Below are 17,483 nucleotides of genomic sequence, written 5' to 3' on the forward strand. Positions count from 1 at the left end.
TTAACTTCTTGTAATCAACACGAAATCCTGAAATTAAACCAGGTTTAGTGTTTCAAAAGACACAGACATACACGCGCAGGCACGTAAAAAGTTTAACTTACCTTTCTAAAATAAATAAATCGGAAAGTACACGGTAGCTTCATTAGCGTTACCGCATCGCCCTCTGCTGGACCTGTTTTTAACTGCACAGCACACGTTTGCTTGGCGAGGTGAACACGCGCGTTGATTGGTCAAAATTATGTTGCCTTCCGGTACAGTTGGAAATATCTTTAATTTAGAAATGAACGCGTTTGATTTGTATAATAATGTAAAAACAATAATACATTAAAATACAGGGCAACACACCAAAGCGACAAATGCACTTGTTTCCATTTTAGCCCAATGGAAAGCATCACAAAAGCGGTCCTCTTTGGTTAAACACTACTGTTACTGAACAAGGTCCGAGTTGCTTCCAATAACTCACTGCGTAAATTGTCATCAATTCCGAAAAGATCAAATGTGAGAGAAATGTTTCTTAATTCGTCAGTACCAGCTTTTGGAGAATTGATGAGAAAGAATAGTTTTAAAACCAGACTGTTAAAGAACATTTGTGGAAAGTGTTCTTAATTCCAATGTGCTGGATCATTCCAGTGTATGGAAATTTTGGCATATTTTATATGTATGATATTTATATTGCAATTTTAATGCTTTAATATTTTAAATACAAATATGGTCTTGTGTTTGAAATAAATTGTTGGATTGACTGAATAAGTAGCTAAGCTATGACGTTTAAGAAACAATAAGTTGTGGCCACAGAGCCGTACTCTTTGTGGTTGTGGTGGACATTCAACACGTAATGGACATTGTGGACATAATTCACCATACCGGGTTCTCAACTGTGGTTTGTGTGTGTTTCCTGTTCTGCCAAGATGTGCGTGGCGCACGTCAAAGTGTCTCGGGCCCATTGATGTTTCCCTGTCGGGAGTGCTGTGTTGTTGATGGGTGGTGCTGGGCTGTTTTTTGTTCCTGTTGTGCATGTGACAACACGCGGACGTGTGAGGCACACATCAAAGTGTCTCGGCCTCTCTGATGTTTTCCCATCGAAGCCCCTGTGTTGTTAATTGTTTTCCCGTTTTCGGACCCCTGTGTTATTAATTGTTTTCCCGTTGGGACCCCCGTGTTGTTAATTGTTTTCCTGTCAGGACCCCTGTGTTGTTAAGGGGCAGTGCTGAGCTGTTCTTTAAAGTCTGTGAGTTGTGTGAACCTGAAGAAAATAAATGGCACACTGTTGCATTGTCGACATGGGAAATTGTTGCTCCTTTTTCATCCATCACAATTTTCACAAAGTGATAAGTAGTTCAATTTCAAATGTTTTTAAGAAAAACTTTATTAATCCTAAAGGAAATTGTTTAGCCAGAGTGCCAAAACAGTAAACATTGCTTGTTTTTTTTACAGTGAGAACAGTGAGTACAACATGTTAATGCAAAATGACTGATGACACTTGCACAAGATGTTGACAGTATTGCAAATAGCTCTGAGTAACTGAAAAACTCTTATCATTATGTATTCATTCTGCAGAAGGGAGAGAAGTTATACAGTGTGATTGCCACAGGTAGGAAGGACCTCCTGTGGCGTTCTGTGGAGCACCTTGGTGTCCTCAGTCTTTCTTCCTGAAGGTGTTCTGACAGGACATCAGTGTGGCATGCAGGGGGTGGGAGGTGTTGTCCCAGATGCTGAGCAGTTTCCTCAACATCCTCCTTTTTGATACCTCTGTCACAGACTCCAGTTCCACCCCCAGGACAGAGACAGCTCTCCTGATGTGCTTGTTGAGTTTGTTCTTTTACCTTAACTCCAAAGTAGTTCACAACTGTGCTGTTCTCCCCTTGATTGTTAAATGCTTGACGTGCCAATTTAAAAAGAAAAAAAATCAAAGAAAGAAAAATAATCTTCTTTAAGATGTAAAATAATCCATTCGTCTGCCAAGTGTGAATGCAAAAACATCATCATGGTGTAACTCCTGTTTACCGAAAGCATGTGAACGCAGCATCCATATCGCTTTTCCTCTGGCAGCATCCTCAAACGAACACACACACACACACGTACGGCGACAGAAGCATCGTGCGTGTGAATGCGTGAGTCTGTGGAAAAAAGTCTAGCATCATGACAATTAGAAACACTCTCCGGGATCATGGACAGAGGTACAGACCACGGATGGCATGTCTCAAGAAGGTAGGCTGCATGTGCAGGAACATCTGCGATCACCTGTCTGCAGGCGCATATTTGTGTAATAACACCGTGCCCTGTGCTGCTGCGGCTCGAAACTCTATTAATCTACTAAACATCTTGATTTCTTGTGTTGGCAGGCAGAGGAATCCTGCTTTTGGTGATACACGCTTTGAATTATTCAGTTGCATCTTGAATCAGAGCTAGTTTGCCCAGAAAGAAATGCAACAGAAAAGGAGAGGGGGGGAAAAAAACAACCTCAGATTTGCATGCAAACACATTTTATTTATTGGGTTAATAATGACCTTTTATTAAAAAAAAAATACACTCATCAATTCAAAATGCATGTTGCAAAGTTATGTGACATCAACACAGTGTAAAACATGTAATATTGTCTGTCACAAAATGTGAACCCGTGCTTAGTCCTCAGGGCAGTGATAAGGTCACTGAGTTTAATAAGCAATAAGCCCGGATCAGCTGCAGCAATTCTTTCATATACCTTTGTATACTGGCATAGTTCCACCTTAGAATTGTAATAATGTAATAGTAGTAATATATAAGATATACCTTACTGAATTTTCACATGCACTAAACCCACCCTGGAGAGGAGTTCATCAGTTAAACATTGTGTGTTTTTAGAACATTTGCTCCAGTGGTTGATTGATTTCCTGTGAAATCTGTCAGTGTTCAAACAGAATTGATACACAATAATTTAGAAAATAATGTAGAAAATGGAATTTTTTAAATGAAGATTTTCAGTACCTACAAAACTACCCGGTTCATTTGTTATTAGTGATTCACAGGAAGTAACCATTTCCTTTTCTGATAATCCATTAATTATTGAGTCATTTGTTAAGTAAAAAGTCATATATTGACAGGTTTTCAAATTTGAAAAATTCTCCTTTTAATTTTTAAATAGATCCCCCCTCCATGCTTGGAATAGCTGAGAGATGTAAAATGCAAAGAGTGAATAGACAGATAAATTATTCCAGCTTCTTAATACAATAACTCAAAATAAATTTATGCTATGATCTTGTGTTCAAATTAAAATGACCTACTATGAGAACAAAGTCATTAAAAGTTTGAAACAACAAATCACAGAGAAGCCTCCCACTTATTGAATAGCTGGTGGATTCTGGGTTGATGAAGGATTAGGAGCAGGTGTGGTTACCATTTCTGCAGAAAAATGTACTAAGTTAGAAAAGTAAGCAGTTACTTAATAGTTTCACAGCAGAAACAAAAATCAAACTAGAAGGCACCCAGAAAGCGTAAACCTCCGCAAAGGCCTTAATACAGTATGTGCCAGAAAATATGTTCCGGATCTAATTCAAAATAATATCTATCATTTTCGAGGACATTATCCATCTGTTTACCATATTTTATTAACATCCTCTCATGGATTTTTGAGTTAAATGTTGCTATGTGCCAAACATTGTTTTTGTTGTTAAAATATTCCAGAATATATTCCAGATCACCTCCAAAACTGAATCATTTATATCACAGAATATTGTCTGCCATCTCATCAAATTACATTGAAATATGTTCATAACATCTTGAGTTATCCTGTTACAAGACAAACAAGCAGACAAAAAGCAAACAGACAAATAATAAAAACTCTTTGGCAGAGGTAATAACAGTCATACCTCTACTCAACCCTGCAGGAAGTATTTTCAATGAATTTAGCTGCAAAAATGAACATGAGGGAGGAGTACAAGCAACACATAGAATGATTAGTGTGTGTGTGAGTGTGTGTATGTGTGTGTGTGTGAGACAGAGAGAGAGAGAGAGAGAGATTTTCTACCCAGAAACTGACTGGACTAGAATAATAAACTGTTATGCTATTATTTTCTGATTGTTAAACAACAATTATACATTATATATTACAATTATATACCATTATATATTACAGTGAAACTTGGACCAACATAAAAAAATAATATAATTTGTTATAATTAAATTTATCAGTTTCTCTCAAAGTATATTTATCACTTAACTCTAAGTTGCGCTTGTCAAAAAAAATAAAAAATAGCTGCCCTTCTGTCTGTCTGTACGGTAAGACTTTCCACTTTCTAAAACTGAAGAACATAAAACTCTCAAAATCAAAATTTTTTATATATTAATATTGAGAGGTCAAAGATCTGCCTGCCTGCTTCCCAATAAATAAATAAATAAATCATGCATTTCTGGTATTTATAAATGCCTTTAAAAACAAACAAAAACTAAAAACAAAAATATATATATTTTTGGTTTCAAGTAGAAAATGTAGCAGAAGCCCTGAAATGCTCACATCACCCACTAGATGGAGACAAAAGCTGTTCAAATGCAAAATCTTGACTGTTTATTAGATTAGATTAGATAGAACTTTATTAATCCCTTGGTAAGACTCCCTCAGGGAAATTGAGGAAAGAATTCATTTAAGTTAACTTTTGGCAAAAATAAGATGGGCTGACAGTCAAAAATCAACTTACAGTTGTGTTTGTTCCCCTTATGGGCAACTTACTTGTATTTTAAGGTTTCAAAATTTATAAATATGTTTTGAGGGAAAGAAAAAAAACCCAAACCAAATAAATTTAGGTGTAACATCCATCCATCCATATTCTATACCTGCTTACTCCAATTAAGATCATTTGGGGGGTGGGGTGGAGCCTATCCCAGTGGAATTTAGTTGTAACAGATTGCAGTAATTAAAAAAAAAAATTGGCACGTTTTTTTTTTTCAGCAAAGTCTGCACAACCCTGCAGAAAGGATTTTGTATTTATGTAGCTGAAGCAGACACTTCTTTCTCTTCCTGCCTCTTCAACATGTGTAGTTTTGAAGTTATGGTTCTTGAAATAAGTTTGTTTGCCAGTTTCATTCATTTCCAAAGCCTAGCTCTGGTGACCAAGAAGGCCACTGCTGCTTTAAAAATAGTTGTACACAAATAAAGATGGTTTAAAAACTGCTTTAGAAAACTCTTCGAATGTGTCATAAACTTGTTTAAACCATATAACGGGCCATTTTCTGCTGATTTTTTGAAATGTCCTGATCAATTGACAAATGTAAAGGTACCTTGACACTTGCATGAATTTGATCTGTGAATTGTTACGCAATCTGCCGTGCCAGAGAGTAAACTTGTAAACCGTTGTAAACTGTGCAAGATTGCGTGCAAGTACGCAAAGAAAATTTTGAAATGCTCAAAATGTCTGGCATGCGTTAATTTTGTGAACTACACGTGAACATTGCGCAAAAAATTCAAAAACAGTGTCAGTGCGAGCCATTGCATCAGCGCAGCACAGCTCATCTGTACGATTATGACAATATGGTAAATCTATAATAAACCTAATTTTACAGATACTCATCAGAAGGAATGAAAATGCAACTGTTTTACCAAGCTATTACAATATAAATATTACGAATTACCTTTGAGATGATTCCAAATGCGCTCTCCACATCATGAAGCGCACAAGAACAGCTGCTGCTGTCGAAAATTCCTCTGTGATTCTGGAGTGACTAGAGGTGGTTTCATCAGCCAAATTCTGAGAGCAAATGATTAATATGATACGAAATAATTAATTTATATAATACAGCGTCCACAAAGCGCAGCATCCAGCAGAACATAGCAGGTCGCATTGGCATGACGAATTGCCTGGCAGTGTGGGGGTTAAATACCTGCAAGTGTCAGGACACCAAAAGTCTTTTGTAGACCCTGAGGTCCATCAGGTTGGTGTTTATCCCCGAATACCACAGTGTGAAATTGATTGACAGTCTACAACTCCCCTGAATGGGATGTCAGTTCATCAAGGGATACTTCCCCAACGCCAGTACCAGTTTGCAGTTGGGTGGACTTGTGTTTTGACAAAGGACAAAGACAGATGTCTCTGGGATCAAACCAAGGTTTGACCAGTTTGTTAATTGAGGTATTTCATCACAAAAAAATTTACTGCCACCTTTATATCGTACAGACGAGCAACTAGTGTTGCAGAGCCGGAGGCATTATTTTGTGAGCTTGGTCACAGATCACTGGCTATATCATACGTTTTCTAGAGGAAAGGATTAACTGTAAACATAGTCATTAATTGCTGTTATTTTCTCAAACATATGATCCCCAATCCCGGCAGATGGGGGGGGGGGGGGGGGGGGGGGGGGGGGGGTTGTGCTCAAAGAAACCTAATTTCAGAGTACTTTGTTTTTTGGTCCACCAAAGCCCACTTTGGTCCAGCTCTTCGTCAGGCTCAGACGGCCTCTTCAAGATGACTTCAAAGTGCAAGGCCACTTCAAACACGCCTGGGAGTCAAACACACAAACACTCACAGTGAATGAATTAGATGAATGAGTCCAATACACACCTGAGCTGTGAGATCTGGTGATATCACATCTGAGAAATCATTTAGCGCAGTGACTCACCATCGAGCTTGCGTAAAACCAAACATCAGCCTGATCAAGGTCATAGAACAATTCTCTCATCTTACCTCCTGCTCGGTTTCAATGCAGCGTTCAGATGTCGACTGGCAGCACGTTTGTCTGGTAGCAAATTTCAACAGCGGTGGTGTTAGTGGAACGTTTCCGACATTTAAAGGATAAATTTTTGAACACGTTAGCGAGCAGGTTTATTCCAAAATCAACATATATGAACGTTGATCATAATTAGATGTATAGAACCCATGACATTTAGGAAAAATGGTGATGAAGAGGTTTTACAGCAAGTTAATACAGGTACACATTCCTCAATAATTTACCGATTTATGTGACCAAAACTAATTTGTGTACACTCGACTCGTAAACATTAAATGTTACATTTACTTAATCCAGTTATGTCAACTGGTTCCAGAAAACTTGGTTGTTTAAATTCATTCATTCAGTGGCTACGTTTACATGTCGTTAATATTCGGGATAAAGTCAATATTCCGGTTTCTGAATCATTAGGAATAACCCGTTTACATGCTTAAGCAGACAGAGTTACTCCTGTATACATGGTCATTGGTATCATTTGGAATATCCCCATCTAATCAGCGATGCACGTCTTCCACCGGTGCTTGATTTGGTCTGGCGTTCGTGCAAATCCTGCTTCGCGTAACTTTTCGGCCACCTTCTTGTAAATGTCGCTATCTTGGTACTTTCTACCGTCAATAAAAGACATTATATTCATGTCTTTCACGATACTAATGAAGTACAGTGGTCCCTCATTTATCGCGGGAGTTACGTTCTAAAAATAACCCGCAATAGGGGAAATACGTGAAGAGTCAGCGTTAGTTTTTACAATTATTATAGATGTTTTAAGGATGTAAAACCCCTCACTACACACTTTATACACTTTTCTCAAACAGGCATTAACATTTTCTCACTTTTCTCTCCTGTGTAAACACTCTCTTTTTTCTTCTGGGCAAGAAGATTATAAACAGACACACACAGAACACAAAGAGCGTGCTCTCCCTTCGCTCACTGCCTCTGGGGGTACGGATGTGGGACCCGCAAAGAATCCAAGTCACATGTAGGTTTGCGGCTGCGGTATACCGAGACCCTGCGGCGCTGTGGATTTTTCCGCAAATGCCGGAGTGCTCCGCATCAAAACAGCGAGCGTAGTCTCTGGACCTGTTGCCAGACTTGGCGCAGCTCTGCACAGCAGAGAGGGGGGCGGTATGAGTGACCCGCTGCGACCAAGATTCCTTGTGGATAGGATATGCGCAGAACACAAAATAATGTTCCTTTCTATGGGGATATCCCAATGCGTGTTTATATGACCTGATATTTGGGTTAGAAAAGGAGTAACCCAGGGGTCTTATTTGCGTTTTTAAAAACCGGAGTATGAGCATATTCGGGTTTTTGCGGGTGTTTACATGGCTGTGCGCAACCGGGTTATTGCTAATATTCCGGTTATGAAAGGGTTGTGAAAGGGTTATTGGCTGCATGTAAACGTAGTGATTCATTCATTTGCTGCCACTAATCCAGGTCTTGGTAGCAGCAGGTTAAGCAGCTCATCCCACACTTCCTTATCCTCAGCTAACCCTCTAATGAGCCAGGAGGATCCAGAGGTGTTCCCAAGCCAGCTGGGAGATGTATTCCCTCTGGCATGTCTTGGGTCATCCTTGGGGGCCTCCTCCCAGTTGGACATGCTTGGGAGACAAGCAAAGGAGTAGCAGCTATACTCAGAGTCCCTCCCAGATATGCTAATGTCTCATCCTGTCCCTGAGTGTAAGCCCAGATACCCTCTGGAGCAGGGGTGGCCAAGTTCAGTATATGCAGTGTTGTTCTTTCGGTCAAATGTCTGGTTCATTCAAAGCTTCGCTTTCTGGCTCAGGTCTGTCTTCACAATGATTGTCCAGTACAACATCTGATGGACCTCAGACACATCACTGACCTGTCTATCAATTTCACATTCCATCTAATCTCCACTTGTGAACAAGACCTCAAGATGATTGAATTCCTTTACTTGGGGCAGCAACTTTCCCTTGATCAAGAGGGTACATACAATCCACTGTTTTCCAACAGAGGACTATAGCCTCAGATTTGGAGATGTTGAGTTTCATTCCAGTTGTTTCACACTCTGCCTCAAACCTGTCCTATGCGCATTTGAGGCCACTATCTGACTGAGGTGTTTGTGAGCTCTCCTGATCCTGAGAGCTAGTAGGGCCTCCTATGGAAAACTGATGCCAGGTGAGGAGACAGATTAAGGGCAATTCAGAAATTATCCGTTCATGAATGATGTAACATGGTGGACATTTGATTATTTAACGACGTAACAACAGAATACGTAGTAAATTTGCAAATACGCATGTTAAAGCGAATTTTAAGTGCATGCTATGCATGTTGTTAATTACTTAAGATGTTAATTCGCACATACAATAAACAACAGACAGAACAAAGAATAAATGATTCTTCAATATCCCTGTTACTCTTCTCACAGGACATAAATGAAAATGTGGGATAAATTTGGTAGAAAGTACAGACAGAGCAACAACAACAATAATAATAATGATAAAACAAACAGCTAACACTAAACAGGCTAGGTGGTGGTATTCTTCTTCATGTTTTCTGAATGTTGGGCTGTTTACGTGTATCTGTTTTGCCAGGATCACATTCCTGGATTGAGGTAAAACATTCACGTCTACTACTACTACTACTACTGCTAATAATAATAATAATAATCAAAATTTAAATAGTTTTCCATAACATTAGCCATTTTTCTATATACTGGCATGGAGACGGAATTTGACCTTTTCCTCTGACCTTGATTACTGGCTGATCCTAATTAAAATCAAATCACATATTTCCATCCACAAGCTCAGTGTACCTGTCAAGTTTAGTAAAAATTAGATTTGGTTTTCTTAAGATATCTTGCTAACATAGAAGTGTAGAGACTGAGTTGATCACAAGTGCGTATGCTGGCTATGCTAACAAATACATACAAATAAAATCAACATTTTGTACTATAAGAATGGCATGAACTCAATCGGTTGATCCCACTGCAATTTATAGACAACATGTCAAAGGTGGTTACAGAAACTGGGGGCGCTATAGGACCAAGATTCATCAGTGAATAGTGGTGTTGAGAAAGTGAAGCTAAAAACAGGATTTTGAATGGCAAATGTTAATTTTGGGGTTATGGGGTTATCGTGGGGCTACTGAAATTCTTGGAATGGGGGGGGGGGTACAGCTCCATTACGCTACCCGAGAGCTGCACGTGTTGATTAAAAAATACATCATCTATATTTTATCGTATGTGATGTGTGTCCCTCTTTCTTTTATTAATAAACAAGTCAGCCCTCATATCTTGATGTCCAAGCAACCTGTTGTCATGGTGCAGCCCCCCCACCCCCCAGGAAGCAGTTGTCCTGGTAACCCATTTTCACCCCGTAATATTCCTTTCAGGCAGAGAGAATTCTCCTGGAAATGCAGGATCCTAAAACAGGAGTTAAGTCTCACCTCCAAAGGCTGGTTATCACAACGATCCCGCACGCCATTACAGGTGAGGAGGAGATGCACACATGCACATGCACATGCACACGCACACGCACACGCACACACACACACACACACATGGACACGGACACGCACGCCTGTGATTGGCGGTGTTGAATTGTGTCATTGGAGGATGCCGGTGCTCAAACTCCAGAGCTACAGATTGTATCTCCATGACAACCCTTGTGGTCTCGGAGCCGGGGAGAGGAAAAAGTAGGAGGTGGAGGATGATTGAGCGGGTAGGAGGAGGATAACAAGAAGCAGAGACAGATGGATAAAAACAGAGGTGGAGAGAGAAAGCGAGGGAACCCAGACGTCTACGTCATTCGCAGGCCTGTAATTCTAAAACAAATGAATGGATGCTTCTCCTCTCAGCTCCTGTTGGTGCTGTGCATCATTCCTCTCTCCACAGAACTCCTCCTGTCTCTCCTTCCATCTGTCTCCCCTGGTAGCTGGAAAGGCTCAGAGTCCACATCACAGAGGGCTCTGGCATTTCGACACACACAGCCACACGTGCTTTGTTCCTTTTGTTTGCCACCAGAGCTGCTTTTTATAAAGACTACAGCAATTTGACCCCAGTGACCTTGACCTTCACCCAAATTACTGGCCTCTGACTAACCTTGATAGGAAAATTATGATAAGATCAACTTTATTCATCCCGACGGAAATTATTTTGCCAGAGTACCGAAACAGTAAACAGTGAGAACTGTTTTTTTTTTATTTACAATTACAAGTACAACAAATTTATATGAAATGATTGGAAGACATTTGTACAAGATGTTCGATAATATTGCACATAACTCTGAGTAACAGAATAACTCTGGATAACTCCGTTCATTATATATTCATCCTACAAAAGGGGGAGGAATTATACTGTCTGATTGCCACAGGTAGGAAAGACCTCCTGTGGTGTTCTGTGGTGCACCTAAGGTGCTCTGACAGGATGTCAGTGTGGAATGTATAGGGTGGGAGGTGTTGTCCCAGATGCTGAGCAGTTTCCTCAACATCCTCCTCTCTGACACCTCCACCACAGACTCCAGCTCAACCTCCAGGACAGAACCAGCTATCTTAATGAGCTTGTTGAGTTTATTTTGGCATCCATCTGAGTCTATGCCATATTTGGTCCAAATCAAGTTGAAAATCAACTTCCTTGACCTGGCACTTGAACAACTGGAATTCTTCAAGGGCAATTTCGAGGTCAGCCTTTATTGGCACACCGAGTTTGGTAGAAATCAGTAAAATGACCTGAGAGGACTCGGCCAGCAACCAGACAGGCAGACATGACCTTTGCCCCAGTGATTGACCTTTGGCAAATTTGACCTTGCTACACAACTCTGAAACCCCTTTCCATATATGTGCCAAGACTGGTTCAAATTCGAGTGAAAACTTAACTTTAACCCCAGTGACATTGACTCCAATGCTGACCTTGGTTGGGCAATTCTAACACCCATTCTCATATCTGTGTCATGTTTGAGAGAGAGAGATGAGATTTATTGTCATTGTCATTTACATGAGTGCAACAACAACAAAATTGACGAATTGGTGCAAATCAAAGTGAAGCACTTAAAATATGACCTTCGACTAAAATGACCTTGACCACAGTGACTGACCTTTGGCACAGCTGATCTCATCTGTGCAACTCCACTCCATCTTTCACAACTCATGAAGAAGAAAAATCCATATAAAAGTTGCACTGGAGTATAAGTCGCACCTTTTTTCTGTGTTATCACCCCTTTAAGTTGGGATATTTTGCATTGCTGTCATGTACTTTTTTATTCTTGGCATTCAATCATTTATTATGGGAATTTATTTAGTTTAGTCCTTTGATTCCCGTGAAAGTGCTATATAGTCAAATTATTATTAGAAACAAATTTGTGATTTATTTTATTTTTTTGCTGTGTAAGTCATACCAGAGTCCAAGTCGCCAGACCTCTTAAACTAGTAAAAAAACAAAATCAAAACAGGCAATTTAATTTACTCCAGAAAATATGATAATTTGGCGATCAGCCAAAGGGCTTGGGCAGAATATGCATGCAACTTGCTCGAACTACAATACGATATGTGGTTCTTCTTTTTATTTGGCTTCTTCCCTCCTCAGGTGAAGACATAGTTGCATGGTTAGCCAACAGATTCCAAGTAGAAGCACAAGGTAAGAAATGATACAAGAGTTGCTTTCCATTTGTGTACAGCACCTGCAAACAGTTGTCATTACCTTTGAGTTTTACTGTAATGATTTTATTTTTAATGACATTTAAATTTCCTATAGAGGATTGAAAAAATGTCTCTCCAAACTTTGAACTGAAAATCAAATGCCACACCGTCAATAAATCCCCGACTGAATGTCTGTCTTCAGAGGCGAGGACGTTTGGCTCCATGCTGGTGGCGTTAGGATACATTTACCCTCTACAAGACCACAAGCGCTTGCTGATGAAGCCAGACACATCCCTCTACCGTTTCCAGGTAATGCATTTCACATGCTTGTTTCAGACTTGGCACTGTGCCACCATGAACGGTGCGCAGTTATTTTTCTGAAGGGAGACAAACAATTTGCAACTGAAACCTGCTGAACCTGCTGACATGCAACTCATGGAGTTTTCGTTGCAGTTGGTCAGGCAATGCCTTATGGTCTAGACAACTAAACAACCAACTGTAAAGTCCATCGGGCCCAACCCTACTATAAGTGATCTATCAAAAGGCAAAGGGGTTGGTAAGGCAGGTAAGGGGGTTAAGATTAGACCTTACCAACCCCCCTGAGCTGTTCAACAACATCAACTCTACTGATGGTCAGTCTTTGTTGTTTCATTTTATGTGTATCTGCCATTAAGGTGGTACCTTCGATGTTGGGACTTTGCCTTACCAACCCATGTGAAATGTCTTAAGGCAGTTGTGATTGTTGTTGTGATGTGGTGCTACACAATTGAAATTGGAATAAAACCGGGAGCTGATATTGATATTTGGGAATAAAAAAATTACACTTCCGATATATCTGCAGATGTATAAATGTGTTTGTTTCTCACTAACTTTTACAAAATATAATATAATAATAGTAAAAAAAAAAAAGCCAAACATATTCAATTTATACCGAAGTACAGCTGTCTGGGAGTGCATTCCACCATCTTGGATTGTTTTGTTTGAGCAACCAACCATGCTGCCACCACTCCGCCTTCAGTCGGATTGGCAGTCACCGTATCGCATTGCCCTGCATTTGCCTAAAATAGATTTCTTGCATATCTTGGCCCTATCTAGCTGGCAACGTAGTGATCACTTCTCTCTTGTCATTGTAAAACACCCAGTCTGACTGAAAATGATGGCATCTAGTCGCTTCTTCTGTCTCTTGCAGCTAATGTTACCAAGGGGTGAAGGGGTCCCAGTCATGCTTGACAACATTGTAAACAATGCGGTCACAGTGACCTCTGCTGGACAAAATGCATCATGACACCATTTCCAATAGCCAGTTTTTGTCTGCATTGTTTATTCTGTAAAATAAAAGTTTTCATATTGGCAAAACGGCGACACCGATGTGTTTATGAAAGGCTTCTATTGGCCGATATTATTGACCAGCTGCTATATTGTTGGGCTTGAACTGAAACAAAATACAATCATTGAATATGAGTTTTATTAATTGAACCTATGCTGGGCGTAGATGCCTCTTTGCCGGTGTCACCGACCGAACGGTCCACCCTAAAAATCGGTCTGCCCTACCTTCTGCGCATGCATCATTAGCTGCGGTTCACCAATCATCACCCTGTTTCTACTTAAAGCTGCACTACAGTCATCATCTAGCTCAGCAACAGATATCTGAAGCTTCTGTACAACAATCATTTTCACATAAATTCAGCATTATTTCATCATAAAAGACAGAGGAAGCAACGACAGCACCACATCTACATGAAATGCTAGCTGATACTTTGACTGCACGTTGGTCACTTCAAAGCATCACAGATTATTGCCTAGTTTCTGCTTAAAACGGTGTCATTTCTGCTTAAAACTGACTTTAGAATGATTTCAGAGGTTTTACCTTGTCATCTGATGGTTAATAATCCCATTAATCCATTTGATCACTTTGGGTGAAGAGACTTTGTCTCAGATGAGCTGCTGAGCTCCGAAATGATACATGCGTAGTGGAGGCAGGGCGGACCAATTTTTAGTGGCGGACCGTTCAGTCTGCAACACCGGTCTGAGAAAACCAAGAGATCCTCCACGTTGTTAAGACTCTCACATTAAACAAATGATTCCAGCAATGGTTGCTAATGTTTATGCTAGCTTTCGCTAGCTGATGGTGACAGCTCCCTGAACGTTCTACCTTTAACTGTAACATTAGCATTTGATGTCGTGTTAGCATCATCACTTTGTGACGTATCGATGTGAGGTCTGCCTGTCTCCTTCATGAGTCCTGGTACTTTGTTTTTAAGCCAATTTTCAATGTTTATTGTGTGTCATGTGTTTCACTTCTATGTTTGAAGTTAAACATGAGTGCAAGAAGTTTTTATTTATTTTATTTGACAAGACGTAATACGTATCTTGATAATTGTATCACGGAACTTATATTGAATTGTGTTGTTTTTTTAATGATTATCACAATACTATGAAAAGCCAACTACAGAATGGAAGAAATAATGACCTGGAGAATCATAAATAATTCATAAAATGTATAGATAAAATCAAAGATTACCCTTTCAGAATCATTTGTTTCTTGAAAGTTCAATATTCACCATAGATTAATTTCTACATAATTAGTATTAACAGTGATGCAATTGTGTATCATGATATGTATCACATCAGGGAGATGGTGTATTGGTCCATCCCTAATGTTTTTCTGCCAACGTGATCCAGATGAGTCTGTTATATGGCTGGGGGGGCCTGGCTGCCTTTTTGTTTCTGTCCTTTGTTTCTCCTTCCAGGTGGCTTGCATTTGGGACTGAGTGGCTGTGTTGCTGAGGTTATCAGGACCTCACCCTGATCACCTGCGGCTCGTCAGGACTCACAGCTGAGGTGCATCTATATGGATTGGAACATGGTGGCATTTAAGACTGGAGTATACAGTGTGTATTTGCCAGAGACTCGACCTTGTGACCAGACGGGTGAGATCGTCGTCTCGGGAGCCATCTCATCATCAGTGGATGCAGAGAACGTCCAGGGTTTGATGCACGGTCTGTGAAAGAGGAGGGGGTGAGGTCTCACGCTCGTCAGCACACTTCCTGAGGTACGTTAGATTTTGTGACTAACATTTATACAGTCAGTAAATGTGGTGTCCCTCACACCTTTTTATATTGAGCTGTATGTTAGTCATGTATCGGCTTCCACTGCAGTGGAGTTATGTGAACTGGATATTCCATGCCTGCAGGTTGGGAAGTTGATTAGTAATCAAGCCAGGAAGTGTTTGCTGTTTGTACACCTTTAAGTGTTCTCTCTGTGTGTAGAGTGTGGACTCACATAATGGTTCCTTCTTTCACAGACTCGGTTTGTTGCGGCCACCTGGGGGGTGTCGGCGGGGTCCTTGGGTCCGAACAGCTTCTGGCTCCGGACCGTTAGCGCTGCTGGGAGCGCACCACGCCAGACCGCACTTTCTGTTATTTTTGTATCACTGTTATGTATTAAATTCAGTTAGCCTTTGTACCGTGCTCTGCTTATTTCATACTGGGTCCTTCAAACGCTGGTCGGTTCTCCGAGCTGCGTCCGACACATAACAGAGTCATTTGATTCCTGAATGATTTTTTCACGCAGATTTGCAGACGTTCCTAATTTGTCCCATCTGTTTTAATTCCAGTAGCAGCCATGAACTATAATGCCTAATAATTATTTTTAAAACAAGAAACAGAATAATCTCAGAGGATAATGAGCTGATTTGAAATCGTACTTAACACAAAACTTTGAATCATCCTGAAGTCAAATTAATAGTTTTGCAGTTGGGCACCAAATTGCAATGACATAATTTCTGACTAGCTGTCAATTCTGTCATTCCGTTCCAGACACCGTATTTCTGGCCCACACAGCAGTGGCCTGTTGAGGACACAGATTACGGTGAGTGCGAGAAGGACGTTTATTGATTTGATCTCCCGTTATTTTGAATGGTTTGTTAACAGTCGTTTCTGTTTGTGCATAAGCCATCTACCTGGCCAAAAGGAACATAAGAAAGAAAGGAATGCTGGAGGTGCACGAGCAGGTGAGAGCTGCCGAAGCAAAGAAACCAAAATAAAAAAAATTTCCTCATTACTGAGTGTCATGTCACATCCCCAGGAGCAGTATAACCGCCTGCACAAGTGGATGAATCATAAATGGGATTTCATAGTGATGCAAGCTAAAGAACAGTACAGGTAGGTATGACAGAAATTCAATAACATCTCTCACTTCCAAGAGACACTTACTCATGACTGTTCAAGGACAAAAAAAAAAAAATGCCCCCAAATCCTAGTTTCAGCCGCATGTCTTTTTTGTTAGTACAGAATGCATGTTAAACAATACTGTGGCACTGAGTATTAAAATTTGTTGGTGTTTGCTCTTTAACTTGCAGTCTCAAAAAGAAAGTGGCAAATATTTTGTTGATAGACTGACAGTGTAGTACTTTGACAATGACACAATTTTTTGTAACCACCGCAGAATTACAGCCATTTTTACACACAGTCTCTTTGTATTCAGAGATCACAAGAAATTGGACAAACAAGGACAGTTCTAAATATAAGGTTTAGTGTTCATACTTGGATGAAAATCCTTTGCAGCCAAAGTCTGGAACCCATGAACATGCCCAAATGCTGAGTTTTTGTTTTTCCACGATTGAAGCAGATTAGCGCACAAAGGAGGAATTGCATGCCACTCGTGAAAAATTGAAGCCGCCTCAAATGCCTCGTACAGCTGTCGCCACAACCATTTGCGCACACCGGCGGCCGAAAGACAGTGAGTGCCCTGCAAGTGCCCATTCGATCCCTTTCTTGGCAGGTGTCAGCCAAATTCCAGGTGTCACACACGAACATCCAATACCTCTTGCTGGACACTTAGAAAAGGTGGGGCTATTCACGCTCCCAGTACAAGAGCAGAGAGCAGGCGACCACATTCGACCTGTTTGTGAAAAATGTCTAAGTACAACACGAGTGTGGCGTAACCTAGCAACACATGGGTGTGTCGACACACATGGCTTGTGGAGTGTGTGGTCGTCATTCCCCCTGGCAAGACGCAAGCCATGTGGAGTATGATCCTTGTTCTGTCCCACCCCTCACCCACACACACACACACACACACACACACACACACACACACACACACACACACACACACACACACACACACACACACAATGAATCCAACATTGTCAGCTGTGGCTGAGGGTCCCGGAGTCCGGTTGCTGTCCAGCA

General features: G+C 40.6%; 1 protein-coding gene across 2 annotated transcripts in view; it reads left to right on the forward strand.

Annotated features, from left to right (window-relative positions):
* LOC117531517 (regulator of G-protein signaling 9-like) overlaps positions 1-17,483 on the forward strand; it is an 81,519-nt gene that overhangs the window by 415 nt on the left and 63,621 nt on the right. For both annotated transcript variants that reach the window (XM_034194629.1, XM_034194630.1), the window contains exons 2-8: positions 2,131-2,208; positions 10,048-10,144; positions 12,236-12,286; positions 12,491-12,597; positions 16,107-16,158; positions 16,242-16,300; positions 16,375-16,451. In XM_034194629.1, coding sequence (XP_034050520.1) covers positions 2,140-2,208; positions 10,048-10,144; positions 12,236-12,286; positions 12,491-12,597; positions 16,107-16,158; positions 16,242-16,300; positions 16,375-16,451 — 512 coding nt within the window. In that variant the 5' untranslated portion in view covers positions 2,131-2,139. The remainder of the gene's footprint in view (positions 1-2,130; positions 2,209-10,047; positions 10,145-12,235; positions 12,287-12,490; positions 12,598-16,106; positions 16,159-16,241; positions 16,301-16,374; positions 16,452-17,483) is intronic.

This window comes from Thalassophryne amazonica, chromosome 18, assembly GCF_902500255.1.
Source record: "Thalassophryne amazonica chromosome 18, fThaAma1.1, whole genome shotgun sequence".
NCBI classification, from domain to species: Eukaryota; Metazoa; Chordata; class Actinopteri; order Batrachoidiformes; family Batrachoididae; genus Thalassophryne; species Thalassophryne amazonica.